This window comes from Talpa occidentalis, unplaced genomic scaffold, assembly GCF_014898055.3.
Source record: "Talpa occidentalis isolate TD23 unplaced genomic scaffold, MPIMG_talOcc4v2.1 talOcc4.4, whole genome shotgun sequence".
Lineage (NCBI taxonomy): Eukaryota > Metazoa > Chordata > Mammalia > Eulipotyphla > Talpidae > Talpa > Talpa occidentalis.
This window is the reverse complement of record NW_023604295.1, coordinates 10,052,376-10,075,363: the sequence shown is the minus strand read 5'-3', so window position 1 is coordinate 10,075,363 and position 22,988 is coordinate 10,052,376. Positions and strand designations below refer to the sequence as shown.

The following is a 22,988-nucleotide window of genomic DNA, read 5'->3' as shown; positions in this document are numbered from 1 at the left end:
CTGCAAAATACCATAACAGTATGAGCAAAGAAAAATGATATTTTCTGAAAGAGAGAAAAATACACGGTTAAACCGGAAAATATAGGATAACACAACTTTGGTATAATTATTAGTGAATTGTCTTAACTGCATATTTCCTGTCTATGTTGCCATTTTGTTCCATCTTAAGCTTGGTGTTCTCATCATATTTCTGTCTGTAAGTTTTTAGTGTGAGCATGTTAATGAATTTCATAATGAATTACATTGTCTTCTATTTGTTGTTAATAAAATCTGATTGATCCCAAATATGAGTGTTGATTACCAGAAAAATAGCAGTCCAGTATCTGTTACTGCTATTTTAAAATTGATTTTTTTTTTCGTGTCTGGAAATAGTTTTGCACTTAAACTCTAAAGGGACTCGATTAAATTTTTCTTTCTTATTGAATAATCCTATGGAAACCAATGGGATTTAATTATATGAAATATTGATCCAGTGTTTACTCCCTTCCCATTGCTTGCTGTTGTTTCAATACAAGTAATGCCCTCCAGCTCCCCCGCTATCCCTCCTCTTTCCCAGAATGCTGGGGTGTTCTTGGCCCTGCTCCTTGCTCCCTCATGACCACTCCCTGAGTCTCTGACTGAAAAAATCATACCTCAGAGTCCCCTCTATTACCCAGCTCAGACCCGGGATGCAGTATCCTTTCCCTGGGTTACTGAAAAATAACCTCCGTGGTCTGTTTCTCCTCACAATCTTTCCTCCAATTCTTCCTATATCTGCTGCCAGAGTGATGGCTACCTGTCAGCTCCATTGCACCCCCTTCATTACAGCCACACTGAAATCCTTTTTCTTCTATCCTTCTCAGCCTATTCTCTTTTATTTCAGTGACTTTGAATACGCTGCTTCCTCAGCCTGCAATGCTGGCCTCCCCATCGTAGGTCCTCCCTGAGTCTGACTGGTCATCTTCAGTTCTTACCTTAGCTGAACCTTCCTCCAGGAAGACTTCCTTGCCCTGGTACCAGGTTAAATACTTCTGCGTGCTCCTTCTGTCAATGCTGACTCCCCCCATGGAAGTGCAAATCCTGCCTTCCATAACAGATTGTTAAACTCTTTTTTTTTTCTTGGTATGCAAATTTTTTTATAGTTTTTTACATCATTCTTCATTTTTATACAATGTGTGCTTTATCATCTCAGGTATAGTGCCCTTGGAATTCCCATCACCAATTCACCCTCGTACCATCACCATAGTACCTTGTGCTCTTCCTTTTATGATAAGCTGTGTGAGGGCAGGACCAGGCCTGTCTTCTCACTAGCTATTTTTAGAACCCAGGATGCTATAGAGATGGTGGTGGGCACCTTTATATCTTTTAAATGAATTCCCCATTTTCAGTATCCTCCTACTTTATCCTCACTGATCCTGAGTATCATTTAAATGATTTATAAAATCGAACTTTAATGCACAAAAAAAAATGCATGATTTTTACCTTACCATAAGAGGTAGGTATTTGGTATAAATGAAAAGAGTTTTGTATTTTAACTCATCCAGAAGTGACTGTGTCTGTCTAAAGAGGTAAGAGGATTCATCAAAATAGCAAACAGCTCAGCTGATGGCACTTGGCAATCAAACATTGTGAACGGGAACAAGTAACCAGGAATAAACCAACACTCAGACTTTTAGAAAAAAAAAAACAAACCCTTTTGTTTTATTATTATTTAGAAAGCACACACAGCAATTTATTGGGGCAAAAGAGGAAAGGCAAAATAAGTGAGCATACAAATTCATTTCACAAGAATTGGCGCCAATTTGCAAGTTATATCAGTCTATGTGAACTTTTGAAACTTCCGTATTTCTTATATCTGTATACATAATCAGAGTTATGTATATAGACATATGGAAACACGTGGCACACTTGTTAGAAATCCTTTCTCCAAAAAACCTGGAGCTAGCAGATGCTCTCTCTTCCTGAAAGCTTCCTAGAGGTGTTCTCTTGCCTCACGCCACTGTCTCTTTTCTCTGAGTTCGTCTTTGATGACAAGTAAGGATACTTGTGAAGGAAGATTTCCCCTTAGTTCTTGACTTTTTCTTTAGCTTTTTCTGATTTTTGAGTGAGATCCCCAGTTCTTCCATGATGGCATTGAAAGAGAGACACTAGAGGACATGAAATAACAGAATATTAGTTTTTAGCCATACTGTCTTCATCCTCCATTGATCTGTATCTTGCCTAGATTTTTATGAATACAAGAAATTGGTCTCAGGCCTCTCTGCCATGAGATAAATTCTCCACCAGTTCCCAACCTCCTCCTCCACCCACTGGCCACCCACCTTTTCTGCTAGGGGACATTGGGACAGCAAGTTAGCTGGGCAAACTTTTAGGGTTTCATTCACAAATGCAATAGTGGAAAACGACCCAGTTAAGGAAACCTCAAGGCTCTCAAAGTAGACAACTTACCTTTGCTGAGACACCAAAAGAGAGTTAAATTAAGTCATTTCCCCCATTGAGTTGATCCAAACATTGATAGGTTTATCAAGGCATACGACACTTCAGTAATGCTATAGAAAATGAACAAACCTTCTCTACACCAAGGCTTTGTTTTTTTCTCCCATGAAACCTTACTTTGTTCCTAAAATAAAATCTAATTCTTGATGACTTTCCTTTCTGATAAAAAAAAAAGAAAAAAAACAATTTTAAATTGTATATTTTCTCCAAAAAACAGAGATCTGGCAGCAGCAATGATGCAGCTGTGGTTGAAATGAAAATAATATGGTACTGAACTGCACAGTGAAGACGATGGCATAGTACAAAAAGAAAACGGAATTGTGATTATAAAATGTCATACATATGCAGATGGCTTATATATGTATATTTATCTATGACAATTTCACTGTATCTGTTCACATGCATAGTATATAAATGGCATAATAAAACATAATTTGCTGTCATTTCTTCCAGCCAAGATAGGATCTTGAATAATAAATTCCTGCTGATAGGGATTTTGATAAAATAGTATTGTTTTAGATGAGATTACTCTTAAAATATCCTCTAAAATCCCAAAGTCTTTGGTAAAGTGTATGGAAGTGTAAATATTACTTGGTTATCATTAACTCACAAAATGCGTGTGGTTGAGACCCATAGGACAACCTGCCACTAGTTGGCGTTTTAAGGTTGTGAGTGCCCCACAGGGGTGTCCTGGAGTTCTGTGTGTGCAAAGAACACACAGTGTGAATTTGTGTCAACATGTAACATGTATGTTTGAAAATGTAACTTGTAACATGTAACTTGTCCTTGTGTCAACATGTAACTTGTATGTTTGAAAATTTATACTTTGTTTTGCTTCATGAAATCTGTCGCCTAAATACAATATTCTTTCATTTTTCTACTTGACTTGGAAACCAGAGGTATAAACTTAGATCCCTAATGTAAATGGCTGGCCTATCAGATGTAAACCTTTAAACAAGTTAGTTGCTTGATTATAATTTCTTGTACTCCTATGCCCGAGGGCTTACCGGATTTGAAATTCAATTCTATTTTCCTAGAGTACTCAATGTGAAAATTCAGTCCATGCCTGTTATTTGTCCTTTAAATGGCAAGTTGTGGTCAAGTTTTCAGTGACTTGAGAGAAGAAATGCAGAATTCTTTCTATGAAGCATACTTCAAAAAATGGTACAGCAAGAATGTCACAGTGAAATATGTGGGGTTCATGTGTTACTAAGATCAAAGGACATTTTGTAGTGTCATTGTGGTGGATCATATTGTAGTGGGGTTTTACAACCTTTGCTCAGAAATTGATTTCCGTGGAAGAAAGACTTTTTTTGCACAGGATATTCCTGGTTTTAAGAAGATCATTAACATGGAAAGAAGGGACAGAAGGAAGAAATGCCAAGAATTTTACAAATGCTATTACACATAAACTCACAGTAACCTTATAAGGAAGGAGTTATCATGTCCATTTTAAAGACAGGGAAATTTACTATTGGAGATATTAAGTAATTTTCCCAAGAAAAAATGGCTCGTAAGAAGAAAAGTTTTCACTTGAACTCAATCCATCTGACTCTCCTAACTTAATTGCTTTCAATTGAAATTTCCCATGCTTGAATTTTTTTTTTATTAAATCACTCCAAAGAACTTTTTTGGTGGATTCTTTTCCCGTAAAAATATATGTTAGGAAATTCCAATTGTCCTTTAAAAGGACAATTTCTGCTCTATTTTAACTCTCAAACATTTGCTTTTAAAGTCAGTCTCCAAGGCCTTTGTGCTGGAGACGCAACTCAGAAGTGACTTGTTGAAGTCTTTCCTGTCCAGCTGTGAGTGGAGATGGCTTCATAGAGCTCCTCTCCACAGTCTGTTTCTATTCTTTCTTTAAAAATCAAACCTTCTTCCATAGTATATTTTGCCTTAAAGTACAAAAACATCTCTATTCTTTCAGTGAACCCCAAGTACGGGCGTCTTGTTATCAGTGTAGAAGTGAATATTGTTTTATCGGTATCTGCTTTCTCTGACTTCGGACACACCGACTGTGATTTCTTTTCGATTCTCACTTTGTCTCCAACTGTCAGAAAGAAAATGGCAAGATATTGGGGCTGACCTTTCTGTTTCCAAGTTTTAGCTGCAGTCACAAGGAAAGATGACCTTTTAAGGTACCTGCGAGCTGGGAGCTCTAGTAACCCCCACAGCCTCATGGCCCCAGGAACTGAAGCTGTGAAGGTCATTCTCAGTACAGAGTGGCAAGGGAGGAGCACATATTCATTCATCAATTTGCCTTTTATAATCTCAGAATGAAGGACACATATACCATAAAATATGAACTTTTGAATTAAGATCATTTTCCAAACCTTCTATTTCTGGGCTTGGTTTTCACCAGCTCCCTCATGTTCATAGAGTATAAAAATGATAATCATGAAAGTTTCAATTCTTAAACTGGAATTTCTGCAGAAAATATCAGACATCATGATATCCACTTTGCTGCCTTGCTGTGGAGACAGGAAAATTAGATGGAGGACCCCAGCAACAGCCTCTAGCACTTTGTAGAAGAGAAATTCCCCTGTAGCTTGGATGGTCGGTCCTTCCCACATAGAAGTAGTTCACATTTTTAATGGGTCTACACTTGAACATTAATTGCAGCTGTGATATTTTTCCTCCTGTACCATGCTGGAGCTACATTTCAGCTATGCTGCTTAGTAGGTGGCTTACACCGGGCAAGGTTTTTTTGTTATGTCCTTGACTCAACTTCATTATCTGTATGGTGGGAACAATAATAGAGTCCATTTCATGGAACTATTATGAGAATAACTGAGTTGATAAAGGTCAAACTCTCAGTGCAATGACTGACACATGATGCTACTCTATTTCTTGAAAATAAAATGTTACATATCACCGAAAATATTTGAAGTCTATGGCATTTGCTGAGAGAGAGAGAGAGAGAGATGGATGGGTGGATGGAGGAGAGAAAAAGGTGATGCTCCTTTAAGCCATTCTATGTTCCTTTTTGCACCAATTCCTTTGAATTGTTTATACCAATGTTTCAATTCAAGTAGGTTCTATATATGTTTAAAACATAGACTTTTCAATATCGATTGTCAGTGGTTTTACCCAGCCCATAGCATGCTTTAGTGTTTACGTAGTAATAGGCATGATGACAGCTTGTCTTAATGACAGGATAGGTACTTACCTAAAAGAAGGAAATGAAAACTAGCTGCAGAGCCTTAAAACTAAAACAGACAACAAAAAAATTATCTCTGTGTCCATGGACCTATTGACAATGGCTTCCTGCAATAAGTTTGATAGGAAATTGTATTTATAAGTGAATTTCTAGTAATAAATAAGGCAGTGCCATTTATGCTGTTTCTAACACTTTCCAAAGATAAAGTGTGTGTCTAAGAGAAGGGGAGACAAAGAGATGTGTGTGTGTGTGTGTGTATGTGTGAGAAAGAGAGGGAGAGAGAGGAAAGAGAAATTATTCTGTGACTACAACTTCCACTAGAGCTCTACTGATTTTAAAAGGTAAAGAATTTGTTTTATTTTGCAGAAAGTCCTTTCTCTACTTTGTAGGCCCAATCGTATGTTCTTTGAAAGACACCCCCCGCCACCCCAGCCTTTCTCTTTCCTGCCTTTCTTTGCTTTCTCTTACCTTCCTTTTTGCTTTGTTTCCCTCTAACTTGCTGATCACATGGTACCTCCTATGGATTTGATTTCTTGGTTCTCATTTGAGCCTGAACATAAATTATTCTCCCCTGACACCTTTAAGCTTATATTGCAGATATTGCCCTGCAAGGTGTGGGAAGAGCTAATCAAGTTCTTTTTCAACTAAAATAAACAGCCTCAGAAAAAGGTAGTCTAGGTGGAGAGTTTTTTTTTTTTAAGATTTATTTATTTATTCGTTCATTCATTCATTTATACAAGCACTGGGTACAGTCAGAAGCGTGGGAGGGCGAGAGAATTCACCAGAGCCAGAGCGGGGAGCAGAGCAGGCAGAAGGACCCAAGTACACTGCTGAGGGGAGCAGCGGGCGGCAGGAGAGGTCTGCCGCCATGTGGGACCCTCCTCCGGTGGCCGGGGAGCAGCCGGGGATCGAACCGGTGCTGCAGAGGCTGCGGGCAGCTGCAACCCAGCACTCAACCGCTGCGCCACTGGGGAGGCCCTGGAGAGTCATTTTTTAAAGTTGTAGGATTTAAATTGTGCTCGAACTTCATTTGAATTTGCAATATTGAAACAACCCAGGCGAGCTGCTGGGGATTGACTTTCACTGGTGGCAAATTTGGCATTGCATTATGGATATCAGATTGATTTCTCATTGTATATTTAACATTTATGCATTCAGTACTTTTATTCATTGATACATTTAGGAGAACTACTTTGGAAGCATACCTTTCAGGGTTTTTATGACAAATTATTTTATGGAAGCATTGATCTTGCCAAGTATATAATACAATTTTTACCTTTGTATAGGTTTTGCTCTGTTTTATTAGGGTCCTTATTTAAAGACACTTGCACTATGTGACATTGTCTAGTAAATTTTCACCATTACTTGTGGAAGAAACAAAAGATATATTTAATATTGTCATTTCATAGGTGTAAAAATTTTCATTTTATGTATAAAGCCGCTATAATTCGAAGGTAAGCTATGATTTGAAGTCTTTTTGTAAAGACCATTTTCAGTAAAATATAGAATATGAAGGAGTAGTCTACTGAGAAGTCATGGGACTAGTACAAATTATGAATATTTTCTTGGTTTGGTCAAATTACTGCCATAGTTCTGAAGTGGAAGAGTCTCCGTAAATTTTTTGTTTTAAATCAAGAATGACCAGTCAATTTTAAACATTTAATACTGAATTCTAATGTGCAAGCAAAGCTATAATGTTCAATCTTTGTGGGGGGCGTGGGTAGAGTTAGGAATCATTTTAAGTAATAGGGACAGAAGAATCCTATACTTGTGTTTGTACTCTTAAGATTTTGGGAAGTCTGATCACCTGTCTGCACACATGTCTAATATTTTCACAGGGTAATTAATGATTTGAGAGCAGAGATCAGGCTCCTAATATCACCCGCTAGTGACGAGACCCTAGGAGAAGCCACAGATGCATTGTTTCATGTGAACTCCTGTGTTCCAGAACTTAGGGTGCGGTTACCATCTACTCTGGCTTTATTAGTCTTCTGGTTTGATTGAGAATCCCTGGGCCTCTTTTCATGTTACCATCCTTGGATTAATAAAAAAAAAAAAGGATCCAAAAGATTGAAAGTTGGTCATCCCAGTAGCTTCCAGAACAGGGGTTATAATAAATTATGTGTGAGAGTTAATGGAGAAGCTGATGGCCAATACCTTGGGTGGAGGAAACAGAGACACTGAACTAAATTCTTCCAAGTGTGGTCACTGCCCTCATCTCCCCACCCCACCTTGCCGCTCCTGCCCAGGCTACTTCCCTGCACTGGGGGGTCTTTTAACTGGCTCGTCACACCATACCCTCTAGCCCTGTCCTGCTTTTGGCAGCAGGACACACTATCCAGTAATTACTTTTCCCTAGTGCCATTTAATATCATGTTTTCATCATCTCTATGTCCTTCTACCTCTCCTATTTCCTGCTTCATCTTTTGTTTGTACACCTGGAGTATGGTGCCTACCTCTGCTGTGTCTGATTCTAGATTTCATCTTCTAATTTGGGGCATAAATGCATGCCCTGGAACTCTGTCTTTTCCTATCTGAGTTCTTCAAGACATGAAAATACACCTATGCAGGGCAAAGAATTACTTGATGACATAGGTCATCTTTCTGGGTTCATTTTTATTTAAAGATTTCATGTAGGAAACTTTTTCTTCCACTAAAATAAAAGTATTTTGTAGACTGGTATACACTGCATAGTATATAGTATATGTCGCTATATAGTATGTAGTATATATTGCATTCTACAAAGTATATACAGAAATAGATCTCGCCATCTACATGCATATATGCTACACACATATGTGTGTATATAATATACATGTGAGATATATGTGTATACATGTACATATGTATTTACATATGTACATGTATATTTAAATTTTAAGAATTCTTAAATAAATTTTCACCTTGGTTTGTCCAGGCATATATGCCTGAACTCTAGGGATATGGGGATATATAAGTTCATTCTCCTCTAACATTATGGGATAATTTAATTTAAAACTGAAAAAGTAAATATTTAGAAAAAATAACAAAAATACTAAAAAAGTGAGGATAATATTTATCCATGTATTTTTTCTAGTTCTTCTGAATATCACCCCTTCCCCCCCATTTTAAAGTTGCAGCCAGAACTTTTATATGCTAGGGATGACAGAAAGAGAAAAAGGATCCAATTTTTATCTTTGAGCTCTTAAATAGACTTTTGTGGATCTGCAGAGGCTGTTGGGGCTTTGAAGCTATTAATTGCACCAACCAGGGGTTTGAAAGAAAAGAAAGAAGCTACTTTGAATGATAAAAGTTTGCCTTAGAACCTTCAGGGCCTAACAAATAGGATTGGAGATGCAACAGAATCCTGTGCTGGGTCTGCTTCCAAGGAGAAGCATCCAACCAGGTTAGGGGAGAGCCTGGACTCTGAGGAAGGCCTGAGAAGGAGCCCCTCACCTGCCACTCCCCTGGAAGAAGACAGGGCAATGGTGCCCACTCCCTGTCCTAGATGCTCAGAGGTCGTGGTCACTCAAGCAGAGAAGTGTACTAGGGACCTAGTGCCAGGCCAGCTAGAGGCCAGTCTCTCCTGGCCTTTGAAGAGGCTCAAGAGCAGCTGAAATATTTTCCTGTCCCCAAAGGGGTACAGAAGTGGTAGTCTGTGCTGGTGGTGATTGAGAGGAGGCTGCAAAGTGGCCCACCCAAGCTCACACCAGAAAGAGATGTTTTTGCAGCAAAGATCAGCTCCTGGTGGGCCTCACATGTGCAGAGGAGAGCAGCCCCACTTGCTTCAAAGGAGCACAAATGTGGGTTTGCCTGACAATCCAAGGTACCCAGAGCACCTCTGTCCTTGCTGGAGTCACTGGCCGAGGCCAGTGTGACCTTCTCTGTCCTCTGGCTTCTCTGCAACTCCCCCCCTCTCCCACCCCCCACCCCCGCCCTCACAAGCCTAACTTAGGCCGCTTGTGAGCTGGGAGCCTGCGCGCTCTCAGAACATCAGTCTCATACGTACACAACCGTACCTGTTCGGCTGTACTGAAGCTTGAGGTGATGCCAGGGGGACTCACCTCATGAAGAGGGTCTTGTCCTTCTACCAACTAGAAAGTTGACTTAGGATCATAAAAATAACTTCCAAGAAGTTCTTTGCATGCCCCTTCTCCTATGGAGAATGACACTGCCCTCAAGGTAAACAGAGCCTGATACAGGATTTTTCCTGTTCACGCACATGTTTCTACCATGGGTACAAAGCTCAGGTCATCAGCTTGTGCCTCCATGTGATGGGTGTACATCCTTGGTGAGAAAGGATGTGATGCCAATAAAAAATAATAGCAAGAGGACACACCTTAGCTTAAAGACCCCATCTGCCAGTGGACTTTGTCACTTCAGGTCACTCACTTTTGGTTTGAAACTAAGTTTTCTTTTGGTTAGTGGCTCAGCAAATAAAGGTTTCTGCCCTTCTCTCTTCACTTCTGTACCAGGGGCATCTGGACTTAGGGAAGGTTTAGAGAGGGTCTGGGTTTGATGATACTGGGAGAAACTCTCCCTGGCCTTTGGCTTCCACTAAGGTGTGACGTCAACTGTCTCTGATGTGCCCTCCATGGCTTCCCTGCCTGGCCCGCACACTGAATCTTCTTCACTCCCACTTCGACTTGCCCAGCCATTGGTTCTCTCAGCCCTTCCACAAGCTCTTGGTTAGGAAGGACCATGGTTTGGGGATGCTTTTCCTGGAGAAGTCTGGGATAAAGCAGGACTCTCTAAAGTTGTCCAAAGCTCACTGCCTAGACATTGCTGATCTCTGTTCTGATGAGGTCTGGATATAAGTGTCTGGAAGTCTTGCCATTTTTCAACTATTTGACCATGTTCCCCTAATTTGTTTCAGGAATGTTCAATACATTTCACTCAGGGGCTCAGCACCTAAGCTTTCATGACTTCTTCCAATTCTTTCTTTCCATCCCAGAGATCATACACTGGCCAGGATTAGGAAAAGAAGTTAGAAAAACATCATTGTGCTACACCATACCCAGGTCTCCAGCCCTGGGACCCTGGGTTTTGACCTTTGTTAATTACAGATAAGCTTTTTGAGTTGAAACAGCTGATGTATTCAATAAAACATCTAGATCTTGGGCCTCCCCGGTGGCGCAGCAGTTGAGCGCTGGGTTGCGAAGCTGCCCGCAGCCTCTGCAGCGCTGGTTCAATCCCTGGCCACCAGGTGAGGGTCCCACAGGGCATGCAGACCTCTCCTGCTTCCCGCTGCTCCCCTCAGCAGTGTACTTCATCCATCTGCCTGTTCTGCTCCCTGCTCCCTGCTCTAGCTCTGGTGAATTCTCTCACCCTCCCACACTTCTGACTGCACCCAGTGCTTGTATAAATAAATAAATAAATAAATAAATAAATAAATCTTTAAAAAAAAAACAAAACACCTAGATCTTGAGGAGGAGTGCCATGGTTTTCAAGATATTTGTCTATGCTAGAAATTTTTGAAGTCTATTGAAAACTCCAAGCTAAGAGTTTCATTCATGTCTGACTTGGAAGCAGAGCACGTGAAAGCCTTGCTGCTTGAAGGTGGAGAAGAGCAAGGGTAGCCACAGTGGGGAATAAGAACACATCATCTTTTTCTCTGCTTTGTGTTGTCTCATTTTTGCAAAATTGCTTCAGTTCACTTTTACCAGCCTTCCGTGTATATTCCAGCTCCATTGCATGCCCCTTTTCTTAAATTGTAGTTGAATACCTAACCAAATTCAGAGTGTCCAAAAGTTCTATAGGTATGTATTTCTTTTCTTTTTGTTTTATTTTTAGCCTTCTTTGTAGACTCTTCTAAGTCAGCCTTCCCTGTGTTTGTAAAGATTTGCTCATGGTTGAAAGAGTGGAAACTCTCATTCTTTGATGCTATGGAGCTGGTTTTCTCTATATCCAAAATATATCTGTCTACCCTGCCATATTAGTAGGATAAGGTAATCTACTTATTACAAAAAACATTTAATGTGCTCAAGATAACCTTAAGGGGTTCTATATAATTAAGGGGTTCTATATATTAAGGGGTTCTATATAATTCTGCCTTTTTTTCTTTACACTGCTTCTATATTTGCATTACCTTCCCACTTTCTATTAGATTTAAGGGATATCATGACAGGAAGAAAACTTTAAATGCAACTTTCTTATTACACAGATAAGAAATATAAGAAAGTGGGAGGTATAATGATTTACCCAAAGACACAGTCATTCAGAAATAGCCAAGGGTCTTGAATTCTTGACTTTTGGTCCTCAAGTCACATTTCCGTTGGTCCATGAATGTCTTTCACAGTTTGTTTGGCTTATAAGAAAGTGCCAGTTTGTACACAGGAAAAAATTACTTATAAATGGATGCTAATTACTTCCTGGTTTCTCTGTTAATTGATTAATGTTTAGATTTCCAGGCAAGAGAAAGCCTCTTTGCACAATTACAGAAATAATCTGAGTAAAGTGATTTCTCCAAATCACTTGCTAAATTGGTTGGTCAGATTATAAAAGAAATGAAGTTGAGAATGCTGGAGAACATCTGACAAAGTGCTAAGTGACACTGAGGAAAGATAAATACCAGGTTAGGTTGGATTCTGTACTGACAATAATTTCTTTATTCTTTTTTTGTTTTTTTTTAAAGTCCAATTCTTTTTTTTTTTTTTAGATTTTATTTATTTATTTATTTATTTATTTATTTATTTATTTATTTATTTATTTATTTATTTATTTATTTATACAAGCACTGGGCACAGTCAGAGGTGCAGGAGGGTGAGAGAATTCACCAGAGCCAGAGCGGGGAACAGAACAGGCAGTCTGACGAGGTACACTGCTGAGGGGAGCAGCGGGCGGCAGGAGAGGTCTGTGCGCCATGTGGGACCCTCGCCGGTGGCCGGGGAGCAGCCGGGGATCGAACTGGCACTGCAGAGGCTGCGGGCAGCTTCGAAGCCCAGCGCAAAACCACTGCGCCACCAGGGGAGGCCCAATTTCTTTATTCTTATAGTGGGTAAAGACTAAATGATTAGGGTAATAGTTTTATTTGAAGATGAAACATCTGAATATTTGCATATTTTAAATCGGAACACTCAAATTGAAAAACCAGGCAGAAAAAAATCTGGTCTAGCCAAATTAAAATTGTTTTACTGATAAGGAGAAATGCAGTAGCTTTATCACTTAGGTTTTGCTCATTATTTTTTGTGTGTCTGAATGTACACACCACGACCTGGAAACACATTGTGTAGTTTGATCAGCCATATTTGCTAACTGCAAAGTTCACGTTCTGCAGGGTATGAAGGCACACAGAACATTTGTGATGTTGGTTTTCTACCACCAGCATGTCCTTATCTTTGCAAATGGAATTTCTCTGAAAATATAAAGGAGAATTCCATTTTCCATGATATCACTCTCTATGGAGAGGATTTGGAAAGCAAAAATGATTTTAAGATGCTTGTGCATCTGTACATAAAATCCCATAACTGTGAGAAGCATAATGACATGGCTCCTAAAGGCAAGCTAAAACTGCAGCAGAGGCCAGAAATTTTTTGTTATCTCTAAGAGTTAATTAATAATGCCATTTAGATATGCAGAAAATACTAGAAAAAAAGGAAGGCTTTTCTTCCCTTTTGCTTTTCAAGACGATTCAGGTAACTTTTAAATTGCTTACTTAGAAATAGACCTGAAGTAGAAGGGTCAGGGCTTAGAAGCTAATTAGGATTCATTGTAGTGCTATTTTGCCACAGATGGCTCATATAGAACATAATAGAACACTAGTCAAATGCAGTGAGGTATTTGGAAATAATTTTCCTTGGATAGGTTTATGAGGTGCATTATCATATCATCCAACTGATTTTCCAAAGGGCATATTCTCTCCCCACCATGCATTGCTAAGGTACTTTCAAATTTACTGCAAAGACTCTAAAATAATTCAATGCATAATTTTAGTCTAAAGCCAAATCAGCTTTATTTTTCCCCTTACCACATTAGCTTATTAAGAGACACGATAGACAATGTTATGTGCTCCATGGTAGCTGATGTATTTATCTAGTCTTTTCAAATCTTCCTGCTCTCTTCCTAGCTTGAACACTATTTCTCCAAATATAATTCCCGTGTTAATGAAAATGAACACTTACCACCTAATTTGAAGTCAAACGAGTATTCATGAATACTTACAATTCCCAACTACTCTTACATAAAACAACCACATTAGGATTGTTGGAAAAAATCCTCATGTGAGAAAAGCTATTTTAAAAATCCTTTATTGAAGATGATTTAAGGAAAACTCATGGATATGACCTAATTTTGGAGAACACTGCAATACTGGAGACAATTTTCATGAAAACTAATGTGCACCACTGATTTTAAGCAGTCAATTTCAGACTGTGATAAAAATGCCAATTCCTGGTTTGTACTTACTGAGGAGGACTCTGAAGGTAGAGCCTGATGTCTGTATTTTAAATAATTTCCCCAGAGGATTGTGAGATACACCGAGCTCCTAGAACTAATGACTTAAAAATGGAGTTTGAAAACTTGCCTTTCATGTTAAAGCCTTTCCCCCCACCCTGAATTTTATGTAAGATGACCCTGGTCGGTCATTGTGGTCTTCACAGTCATTTCCTTAATGGAAAATAGTCATTTACTTGAGAGCATGTACAAAAAGAGGAGAAGAATATAAGTAATCCAGTCTAAGCTGAGTGGAGCTACTCAAGAGGGGAATAGGGCAGAAAGAGAGAGAGAGCAGTCAGCTACCTAACTCATAACTGCTTTTTGTATGCTTATCAATGTTTTTCAAGTAAACTTGAAGATTATCAAGAGAATGCAATGATATTTCTGTCTCAAAGATCTGCATGGCTTTTTTTTTTTGAATGCTCCCTGGAAGTGGTCTACTGAGTATTGAATAATAAATATATGCTATATATGTGGCTTGGAATTGGGTGATCCTACCTATCTTACCTCTGGAATCAGTCAATAAACAGCAAAATATATTGAGTGCAGTTGAACACATAAATTGAAGCTTTAGATTGCTGCTGAATGCTAGTGTCAACTGAGTATTCTAAAAAACTGCCTTTGTCCTGCCCCATTCAAAACTGAGTTAGAATTTCTAAAGATGAAGTTCATGCCTTCTACTATAGATCCACATGTGTTGCCGGTTTGGTCCTCCTACAAGGTGTGATGACATTGCTGTTGATTTTCACTGCTAGTGTGAGGGAAAGTGGTCAGAGAGACAGTCTGAGCTTCTAAGTTGGGAGACCTGTGTTGCAAACCAGACTGTGTGAAGATGTCTGCTAAATTGTACATATGCCCATGTGACCCAGGAACAGTGCTTCCTCGCCTCTGTTGGCCAGTGTTGTTTTTTTTTTTTTTACACAACTTTTAGAGCTGATTTCATTTTCTATGCCTTTATCTTATTTAATTCTCATCACTTATAAAGTCAATCTATTATCTTCATTTTACAAAGGAGGAAATGGAGGTTCAGAGAAGTTTAAAAGTGACTCCAAAGAAGAAATACCATTGTTCATTGAATGACAACTGTGTACAAGCCAGGACCCAAGATGTTTTGTTATAATATTATCATTGGATAAGATACACAGTATTGCATCAGTGTCACCTGGAGGATGATCTATAGGGCAGTGGTCTGTCAAGGTGTTTTATAGAATAAAAACTTTGCGATCTAAGAAGTTCAGGAAATACTGGATATTTTCCCACTTTGATGAAAATCTGCAATGCACGATATCACAGTAGGATGTGTTGCAGGGAAGTTTAAGGTACCAATGACTCATGAGTTACACAACCATAAAAGATGCTCTTCAAAACAGCTTTATGACATAGAAATCATGTCCCAGTATTATATAGTACTATTATATAGTAAACCGAGGCTCTGAAAATTCAGCAACTTATCAAAAGTCATTTAGTATAGGACTGTAGTTGAGCTTGAACCTAACTTTGGCTGATTTAGAAAATTCCCTTCTGGTGCTAAAGTCTAGGACCCTAAGTGGTTAACTTTGGTATCTATTTCTCCATTAATAAAATGGAAATAAAATTGTTTAAAGGATCAAAAATTATGCTGCATGTGAAAACCATCAAATAGTATATAAGTATCAGAAATAGGCAGTATACAGTTTAAAATAGAAGACAAATATTAATTTTTGGAAGCAATCATTTCTTTATATAAATTTCTGATTTACACTTTTAAAGGATCATTTCTTTAAAAACAACAAATTTTGCTGTTGTTAACCCTATACTTTATCAATCACCCTTGAACTTTTTTTTGGTAGCAGTTTGGTTTATTAAATAGTCCTTGGGAACATAATGCAATATCATGTAATGAAATGTTATATATGGAAAATATTCTATAGTGTGTGGTTTCTATATAATCAATGAACTATGAAACTAAGAATAATACAACATTCTTCCCAATACTTGGTTCTGTTGATGATGAAAATGTGCACTCTGACCTAGGGCATTGTTGCTTTTATATTAATGTAATTTATATACACTTTCTCAAAAATGCATTTATTTAAAGAAGAAAGGCAGACTTAGAGACAACCAGGGTAAGAGTCAGTTTTTCTAAATATATTTTACCAGAGAAATATAGACTGGATTGGAGAGATATATGATTCAAAAGCTGGAACCCATTTAAAGCTCAGCAAAATGCTACATGATTACAGAGATGGCTTATATCTACTTCTGAGAAATGTATTTTGGGGAATCACTTCATATGTCAAAAGGCAATCCCATTAAGAAGAACAAAGACCAACTGATCCCATATGGAAGGAAGATGAAAGGCATCTTCAATTCTCCTACTCAGTGTGAACAGCAAACAAGCCCAGAAGGACAGCAGACATCCTCTGTCACGAGAAATTAAGCATGCAGTTGGCTCTCTGGTCACCAGGCAGAATTAGAGGGGGGATTATTTGTTGGACTTTGAACGCAGGAGGACAATAAACCTAGAAACCTGTAACTAATGTGCCTGGGGATTCTGCCCTCTGCTTATGTTCTCCTCAATATACTTGCAAAGATTTGCTGATGGCAAAGAATTCAGAGAAACGAGTGTTAAAGTGGAGGGGCATAGCCTAGATTGATGAAAGAACCACCACTCTCTCCTGGGTGAGTGGGAAGAGGATGAAATGACATCTTGAAAGGATGTTTGTCAACAAGAATGAGAGAGAGTGATTAGAAAGTGGAAGATGATCAGTGCGAGCTTCTAGTTTTGCACTTGACTTAGTGCTAGCAAGGAATCATACGTAGCTGGAAAAGACACACAGTTCTTAGAGTCTCCAGTGTTCTGTCTGCCTGAACCTATGGCAGATTGTTAACCTCTACAGGCAAATGTGACTTGAGAGCTCAATGTTTATGAATTTCTATCCGGGATCATTCTTGACTGCGTTGTGCCTTCTTGAGTGATATGCAAGTAAGCTCATGCTTTTCCTTGGCACTAGGGCTTTAAGATTAATTTTCATTTTCTGGACCATATTCCTGAATCTTTAAAATCAAAGACATCTTTGTGGCTTTGTGTAAATAATGCATTTTAAATAGTGGAATCAATTTCAATTAAAATTTAACATTGTTAAGGAGTTATAATAAGAAAACAGAGAGTTCAAAGTGGGTAGATCTGCAGAATGTATGGCGGGGGATAAGGAAAGAGGAAAAAATGCTCATAAAGACCAAAAGAACTCCACAAAATTAGCATTTTGTTTTCAGGCTTTGCAATGTTAAAAGACTGAAACTACTTTTTCCATGAGGAAAGAGTTGCTTATTTTTAATGCTTAAAGAAAGAACTAAGACAACTCTTCTTTGATGGTGTAACAGATGCCTGTAAGCACACAGGCCTTGGAGTCCTAGCCCAAATGCCTCTGTTTCAACACACAACGCCATCTGTTTCCAGTACATTGAATTCACTATCTAGAATACATGAGTCTTGCTATCTTAAAAGGGCAGGTACTAATGGTTATTTATGCTTAATGGATACAGATATCATTGATGGCACCAATTAACAAAAACAATTTATAGTGGGCACAATTTAAGGAAAAAAAAAAACTGATTACGCAGTATGAACTGAGGACTGTGTCCGAATCCCTCACTTCTCTCAAATTAATCTGCCACATTCTAAATCCGTAGATAAAGTGGTTCCCGAAGTGGAGTTGGTTGGATGGGCTTGCTTACATTGCAGTCCATGAAAGAAACAAAAAGGCTTGCATGCAAAGGAAATGAGAAAAAATATATATAGGAAGATGAATAAATCAGAGGCAAAAATGAGTGTTTAAATTAAGATTTAAATCAAATGAAGCTGGCAATTATGAGAAGCACATTAAAGCATAACATATATAAGCTTTTATTTGTCAAATTAGTTGCATAAAATAAGACACCTCTAGAGCAGATTGAAAGTTAAAACAAAGCAGATCAGTCCAGTCTCCCTTTCAGTTAAAGACAGTTTTCTCTAACAAGGTCCAGGAAAGTGTTGCTTAATGTTCTCAAAACTGGCATAATTTTGGGAAAATTTTCACCATGAAATCAGTTTAAAATAACTCATTTCCCACCTTTGGGAGCTTAAGGAAGAGTTTTCTCTTAAAGGACATAGGACTGCTATGAGATTATTAATCAGAACTGGCTATAGGATTTGTAGGGCCCAGTGCAAAATGAAAATATGGAATTCTTTGCTCAAATATTAAGAATTTTGAGACAGTGACCACTGAGCATTAAATTTACCCTGTTATTAGAGTTATTAGAGTGGATAGTCTCAAAATTCTAACACCACCTTTAAATTGAATGGGTAGCCTATTGTATTACAGTGGCTTGGAGTTTCGTATTTTATTCTAGTATACTTATGAAGGAATTCTCTTTTATTAAAGTCATCTTATTCAGAAAAGTGTAAGATGTTGGTGTGATTTCTATCAAAAATAAAAGTAATGGGCAAAATTTGTTGACTGTTAAATTCAACCATAATCCTAAGTATAATTTGGAAAAATTAAGACTCAAATATATTTTGTTCTCATTTTGTATTGCTTAGCATATTCCTGGAAAAAATTTGGTGAGTTACCCTCTAACAAGTCATTTTGATAAAGGCAAATGCTCAGCTTTGAGTTACTTTATTTAAATAAAAGAGCTTTGCATTAGAACATGTGCTCAGTATCCACATTTAAGGAATGGATAGCATTTCTCTCAAAAGCTTTTTATACTTTTTCCAATATGGGAATTAGCTCTACCTCACTCGATCTAGGATTTCTATTTCAAGAGCAAATAGCTGTTTAAGAAATTAACTGAGTTTGGAATTTCTGCACTGTCATCCCAAATAGCACTAATTGGATTTAGTGTATAAGGCACTTCCCTCTTCTCATTAATAAATGATGGGGCTGCAGTGCCAGCAGCACCTGGCAGGGATTCAATAGCTCTTTGCTCTAACTCAAAAATGGTCTTTCTGGGCATCTCATTCAATAGGCTATTCCAAAAAGGGCAGGCATCCCGAAAACCCCAAACTTAAGACAGATAACACAAAGGAAAAACTACCCCACCCTAGAAAGAGGTGACTCACCTGGTCAGCATCATTATTCTTCCGTGATTTGTATATAAATTCCCCAATGGCCACAAATACTGAGAGGACCAGTCCGGCAGCCAGAACAATGAAGATGCCCCCGATATTTTCTACTCCCAGAGCACTGGCCTCTTTGCTGTCTTCCTCCGGGCAGCCATTTCCCCGCCACCACTTCTCTTTCATCATATGCAATTTCCCCTCTTCTTGTAATTGAAGAATAGCAATCGTGATCTTATCCCGGTAAGGAGAGCCTGCAAGTAAGGTCATTTGGATATTGGTCACAGAAGGGCTGAAGATGTCAAGGAGGGTTTCTGTCTTAGAGATAGCTGCTTTATGGCTTTTGGGAAACTCCAATCCACACATTGACTGGCAAAGGGCATGAAAGTCATATCCGATATTAAGAAGGCTCTAAATAGTTGGGTAGGGAAAGCTGACATGTTGAGAGGAACTTCCTTTTGAATGAGGAACGCTGTGATCTAGGCATTCTTAAACACGATCTGCTTCTGGTGAGTTTTTATGAGTCTTTCCCCACATTATGGGGTTTCTTTCTTTAGATTCTACTTTCCTACATTTTCAGTTGTCTGATGATGTGACGACCTGAATAAATGATCACGGGTGACATTTTTTCTTCCCATGAGAGTAACTAGACATGTCAGTCTCCCTTATACTTAAGTGTGGTGATGTGACTAACTTCTCGCCTCTGCAGGCTAAGGCTAAGGAGATGTATAAATATTTCCAGTCCTTTCTCATAAGTCCTCTCAATGTGGTTTTCTCCCTGCTCTCTTCCTTTCCTCAATTATTCAGCAAGAAGGAAATAACTCAAGTCACTAGGGATAGTGGAACAACCAATTAGAAGGAGCTTGGGTCTCAGGATGGCTGCATGAAGCAGAATTTCTCTGTAAATCCACACTGGACCATGACAAGGTCAGGAAATAAACATTTACTATGTAAGCCACTGAATAGTTACAGAATTTGATTATAGTAATTTGTCCATACTGACTCACACACCTACTAAGAAGTGATTAATAATGCATTCTGAATAATTCAAAGGTTCTACAGAATTCAGTTAGGTTTTGGAAATTTGCAGACTTTTATTGATATTATTTATATTCAATTTTCTAGCAGTGCCATTAAAATTTTAATTCTGTTAGGACCAGAGAGCACTGTAGCCTTGGCTTGCTCACTTCTGGGCTTCTGCTTAAATCAGAGCAAAGGTCGAGATAAAAGAATGTAAGATTCTTTTACTCAATTTCTCCTTGGACACTAGGAATTTTTGTTAGCATTTCTTCTGCTCAGTGAGAATGTAGTACACCCTCTTGCTATTTCTTTGCAAACTTTCACGTTCTTTTTGGTGAAAATGCAAATGAAATAGTAAATCAAAAAAACGTGATATCTTAGGAACACAAAGATTTTGGGAATCATGTAGTTTAGTTCACTTGCTTTAGAATTAAAGAGATGTAGGATGTGAAAGTAATAGTTACTGGCAGAGCCAAGTATTTAATGCAATTCTCTTCTCTCCTAGTGGTATTTCCACGAAAGTTTCTCTCCCTTCCTCTGCTCCCCCATCCCCAGCCTCACATATGTTCCATGATATGATTTAAGTTAGAAAAACAGATTTTGACAAGACTTCCTAAAATCTTTGTCAGTACTCAAAATCAATTTTAAGAGAAGAGCAAAATGCTTTGGAGTTAGACTGTGGCTTGTCAATTAAGAGTATGAATTTTTGGTGGGAAAATTGCTCTTGCAAGCCAAATTAAAAGCTTTTGGCTGCTTGCTTAAACACCCCCAGAATAACAGTTACAGCCAAAATTAGCAATGTGAACATACCCATAGTGTATGAGCAATTCGGTGAACCAGGAAAGCTTTGCTCTAATGTATACAGAAGTGCTTGGGAAGGGGTAAGAAGGATTCTTATGGCAGTGGCCTCAGTAGTAATCTTAGCAGTACCTACAGCGGGCACTCAATAAATGTTGACGGAGGCTCTCCAGCTGCCTTCAGGCTAGCCACTGCCTAAACCATTTCAGACAGGTGGGGATCGGATCTCTGTTAAAGCCAGTCTCTCGGGAAGGTAATTTCCAGCCTCCTGGTAACCTGTTTAAGCCTTAACTGCTCTCGTTCTCTTGAAGTTTTATTTTAAATCCCCCAGGAGGCACATTTCCAGAGCCACTGTCCTTTGAGTCTCTAAGCAGCAAAGTCTTCAATTTTGCATTGTGACTGAGTTGAATTTGCCAATCTTTGACCATGGGAAATTGCTGGAGCCTTTAGGGAGTCAGTTAGGATCAGACTAAAGTGTGCTGAGAATGTTTAATATCGGAATTATATTTTAGCTTCAGTATTTGTTGTTGTTGCTTAAATGGGCTGAATGACATCAGAAGTGTTTTATTAAAGTCACCTAAAATAAATATATATATGTATACACACAGATCTTCCTGAATAGCAATTGATCTTTCTTAAAGAGTCAATTCATCATAGAAGAAACATCTCACAAATTTATCCAACAGCTGTATTCCCAATAGATCTATTCTCTCTGAGGTCTGCCATCTGTTCCAATTATTCCTTCATTGTTTTGGGTTTAAAAGCATGACAGGTTTATAACCACTATGAAAAATTCCTGGAGTGTATTTCTTTTCATCTGGGGAGGGAGAAAGCTCTTCAACTTTGGAGCTTGTGTGTAAGTGTATGAATGAGGTTGGCTAAAAGTGGATTTAATTGGTACATTCAAATCTCTCTATATCATGGTATAGAAAATACAGTGATACTCACCACAGGGTCAGACTCATCCACATGAAAGCAGAGCCCTCTTCAAAGTACTGCATTTTGCAGGAGGACTGCAGAGAAGAGCGTGTGCTTCCTCCTCACTACCCCCAGAATTGTGACTTTAGAGTTATAATCCATTCAGCAGAAGAAATGCCCATTAAAAGTATCATATTAAAGGGCAAATGTTCTCAGAAGGAGTGGTAGACATGGCTATTTCCTCTCACCTTTAGGAAATTTGGTGGGGAAGAAAGGCTATTGAAAGTTGGTGAAGACAGGGTAGGAGGTGGGCCGTGGAATGATAAAAAGTGTGGTTTCCTACATTATAATGTAGTCTAAAGAGGGATCTGAGATGCTATAGTGGCTCCTCTAAGAAGATGCAGAATATGAGATCATGATTTTGCAAAGATTCAGGCACATGTCCCCACTTCTTGTTTTCTGGTCTGACTTATGTCTCAGATCACAAACCCCAGCTTGATGACATATAGAACAATAGCATCTGTCTAGATTTCCTTTACCCTGTTATCTAAATGCAAATTTAGATAGAGGTGCAAATCTTGGTGAGGGTGACAGGTCATTGTTTTAGAAATGAAAAAAAGAAAGGCATAGTATCCTTTCAGTAACTGAACCCAGTGCAGAACATGTTCACTTAATTATAGGAGAGCTTGGCACTTGGAAAACACATACACTCCACTGGTCATATTGATATTTTCACAGGAATAATTACTGGAAATAAAGGAGCAAGAAGGTAGTTATAGGATCCCAAGTCCAATCGTTCTGTTGAACATTTATTTAGAGGATATACATAGCAACAATACAATATATAATAAAGTTAATTTCTCCATAGTATTTATTTCTACACCAGATACATAGCAGAGAATCAAATTAGTTGTGTGTTCATGTAAAAGGTGACAGAGTTGCCCTAGATCTGATTAATCAGATTAGTATTGACTGTAACTAAATTTTCTGCTTACTGGACTAGCCCAGTGATCTAAGATGGCCTTGATGCCTCTCCTTTGGGATTCTTATCAGAAAATTACCTATAACTCACTTGAGAGGAGTGGATTGCCACCATATAGAACCTTTATAATATAGCTTTCTATG

General features: G+C 38.4%; 1 protein-coding gene across 3 annotated transcripts in view; it reads right to left on the bottom strand.

Annotated features, from left to right (window-relative positions):
• Window positions 1-1,667: 1,667 nt before the first annotated feature.
• The window catches only part of GRIK1 (glutamate ionotropic receptor kainate type subunit 1), a 352,546-nt gene continuing 331,225 nt past the window's right edge, over window positions 1,668-22,988 (bottom strand). The window contains exons 15-17 of one of the 3 annotated variants that reach the window (XM_054700340.1): window positions 19,131-19,381; window positions 2,548-2,634; window positions 1,677-2,126 (exon numbers count right to left, since the gene is read on the bottom strand). In XM_054700340.1, coding sequence (XP_054556315.1) covers window positions 1,971-2,126; window positions 2,548-2,634; window positions 19,131-19,381 — 494 coding nt within the window. In that variant the 3' untranslated portion in view covers window positions 1,677-1,970. Of the gene's footprint in view, window positions 2,127-2,547; window positions 2,635-19,130; window positions 19,382-22,988 lie in introns of all 3 variants that reach the window. The other 2 variants (XM_054700336.1, XM_054700337.1) reach the window with 2 other exon arrangements.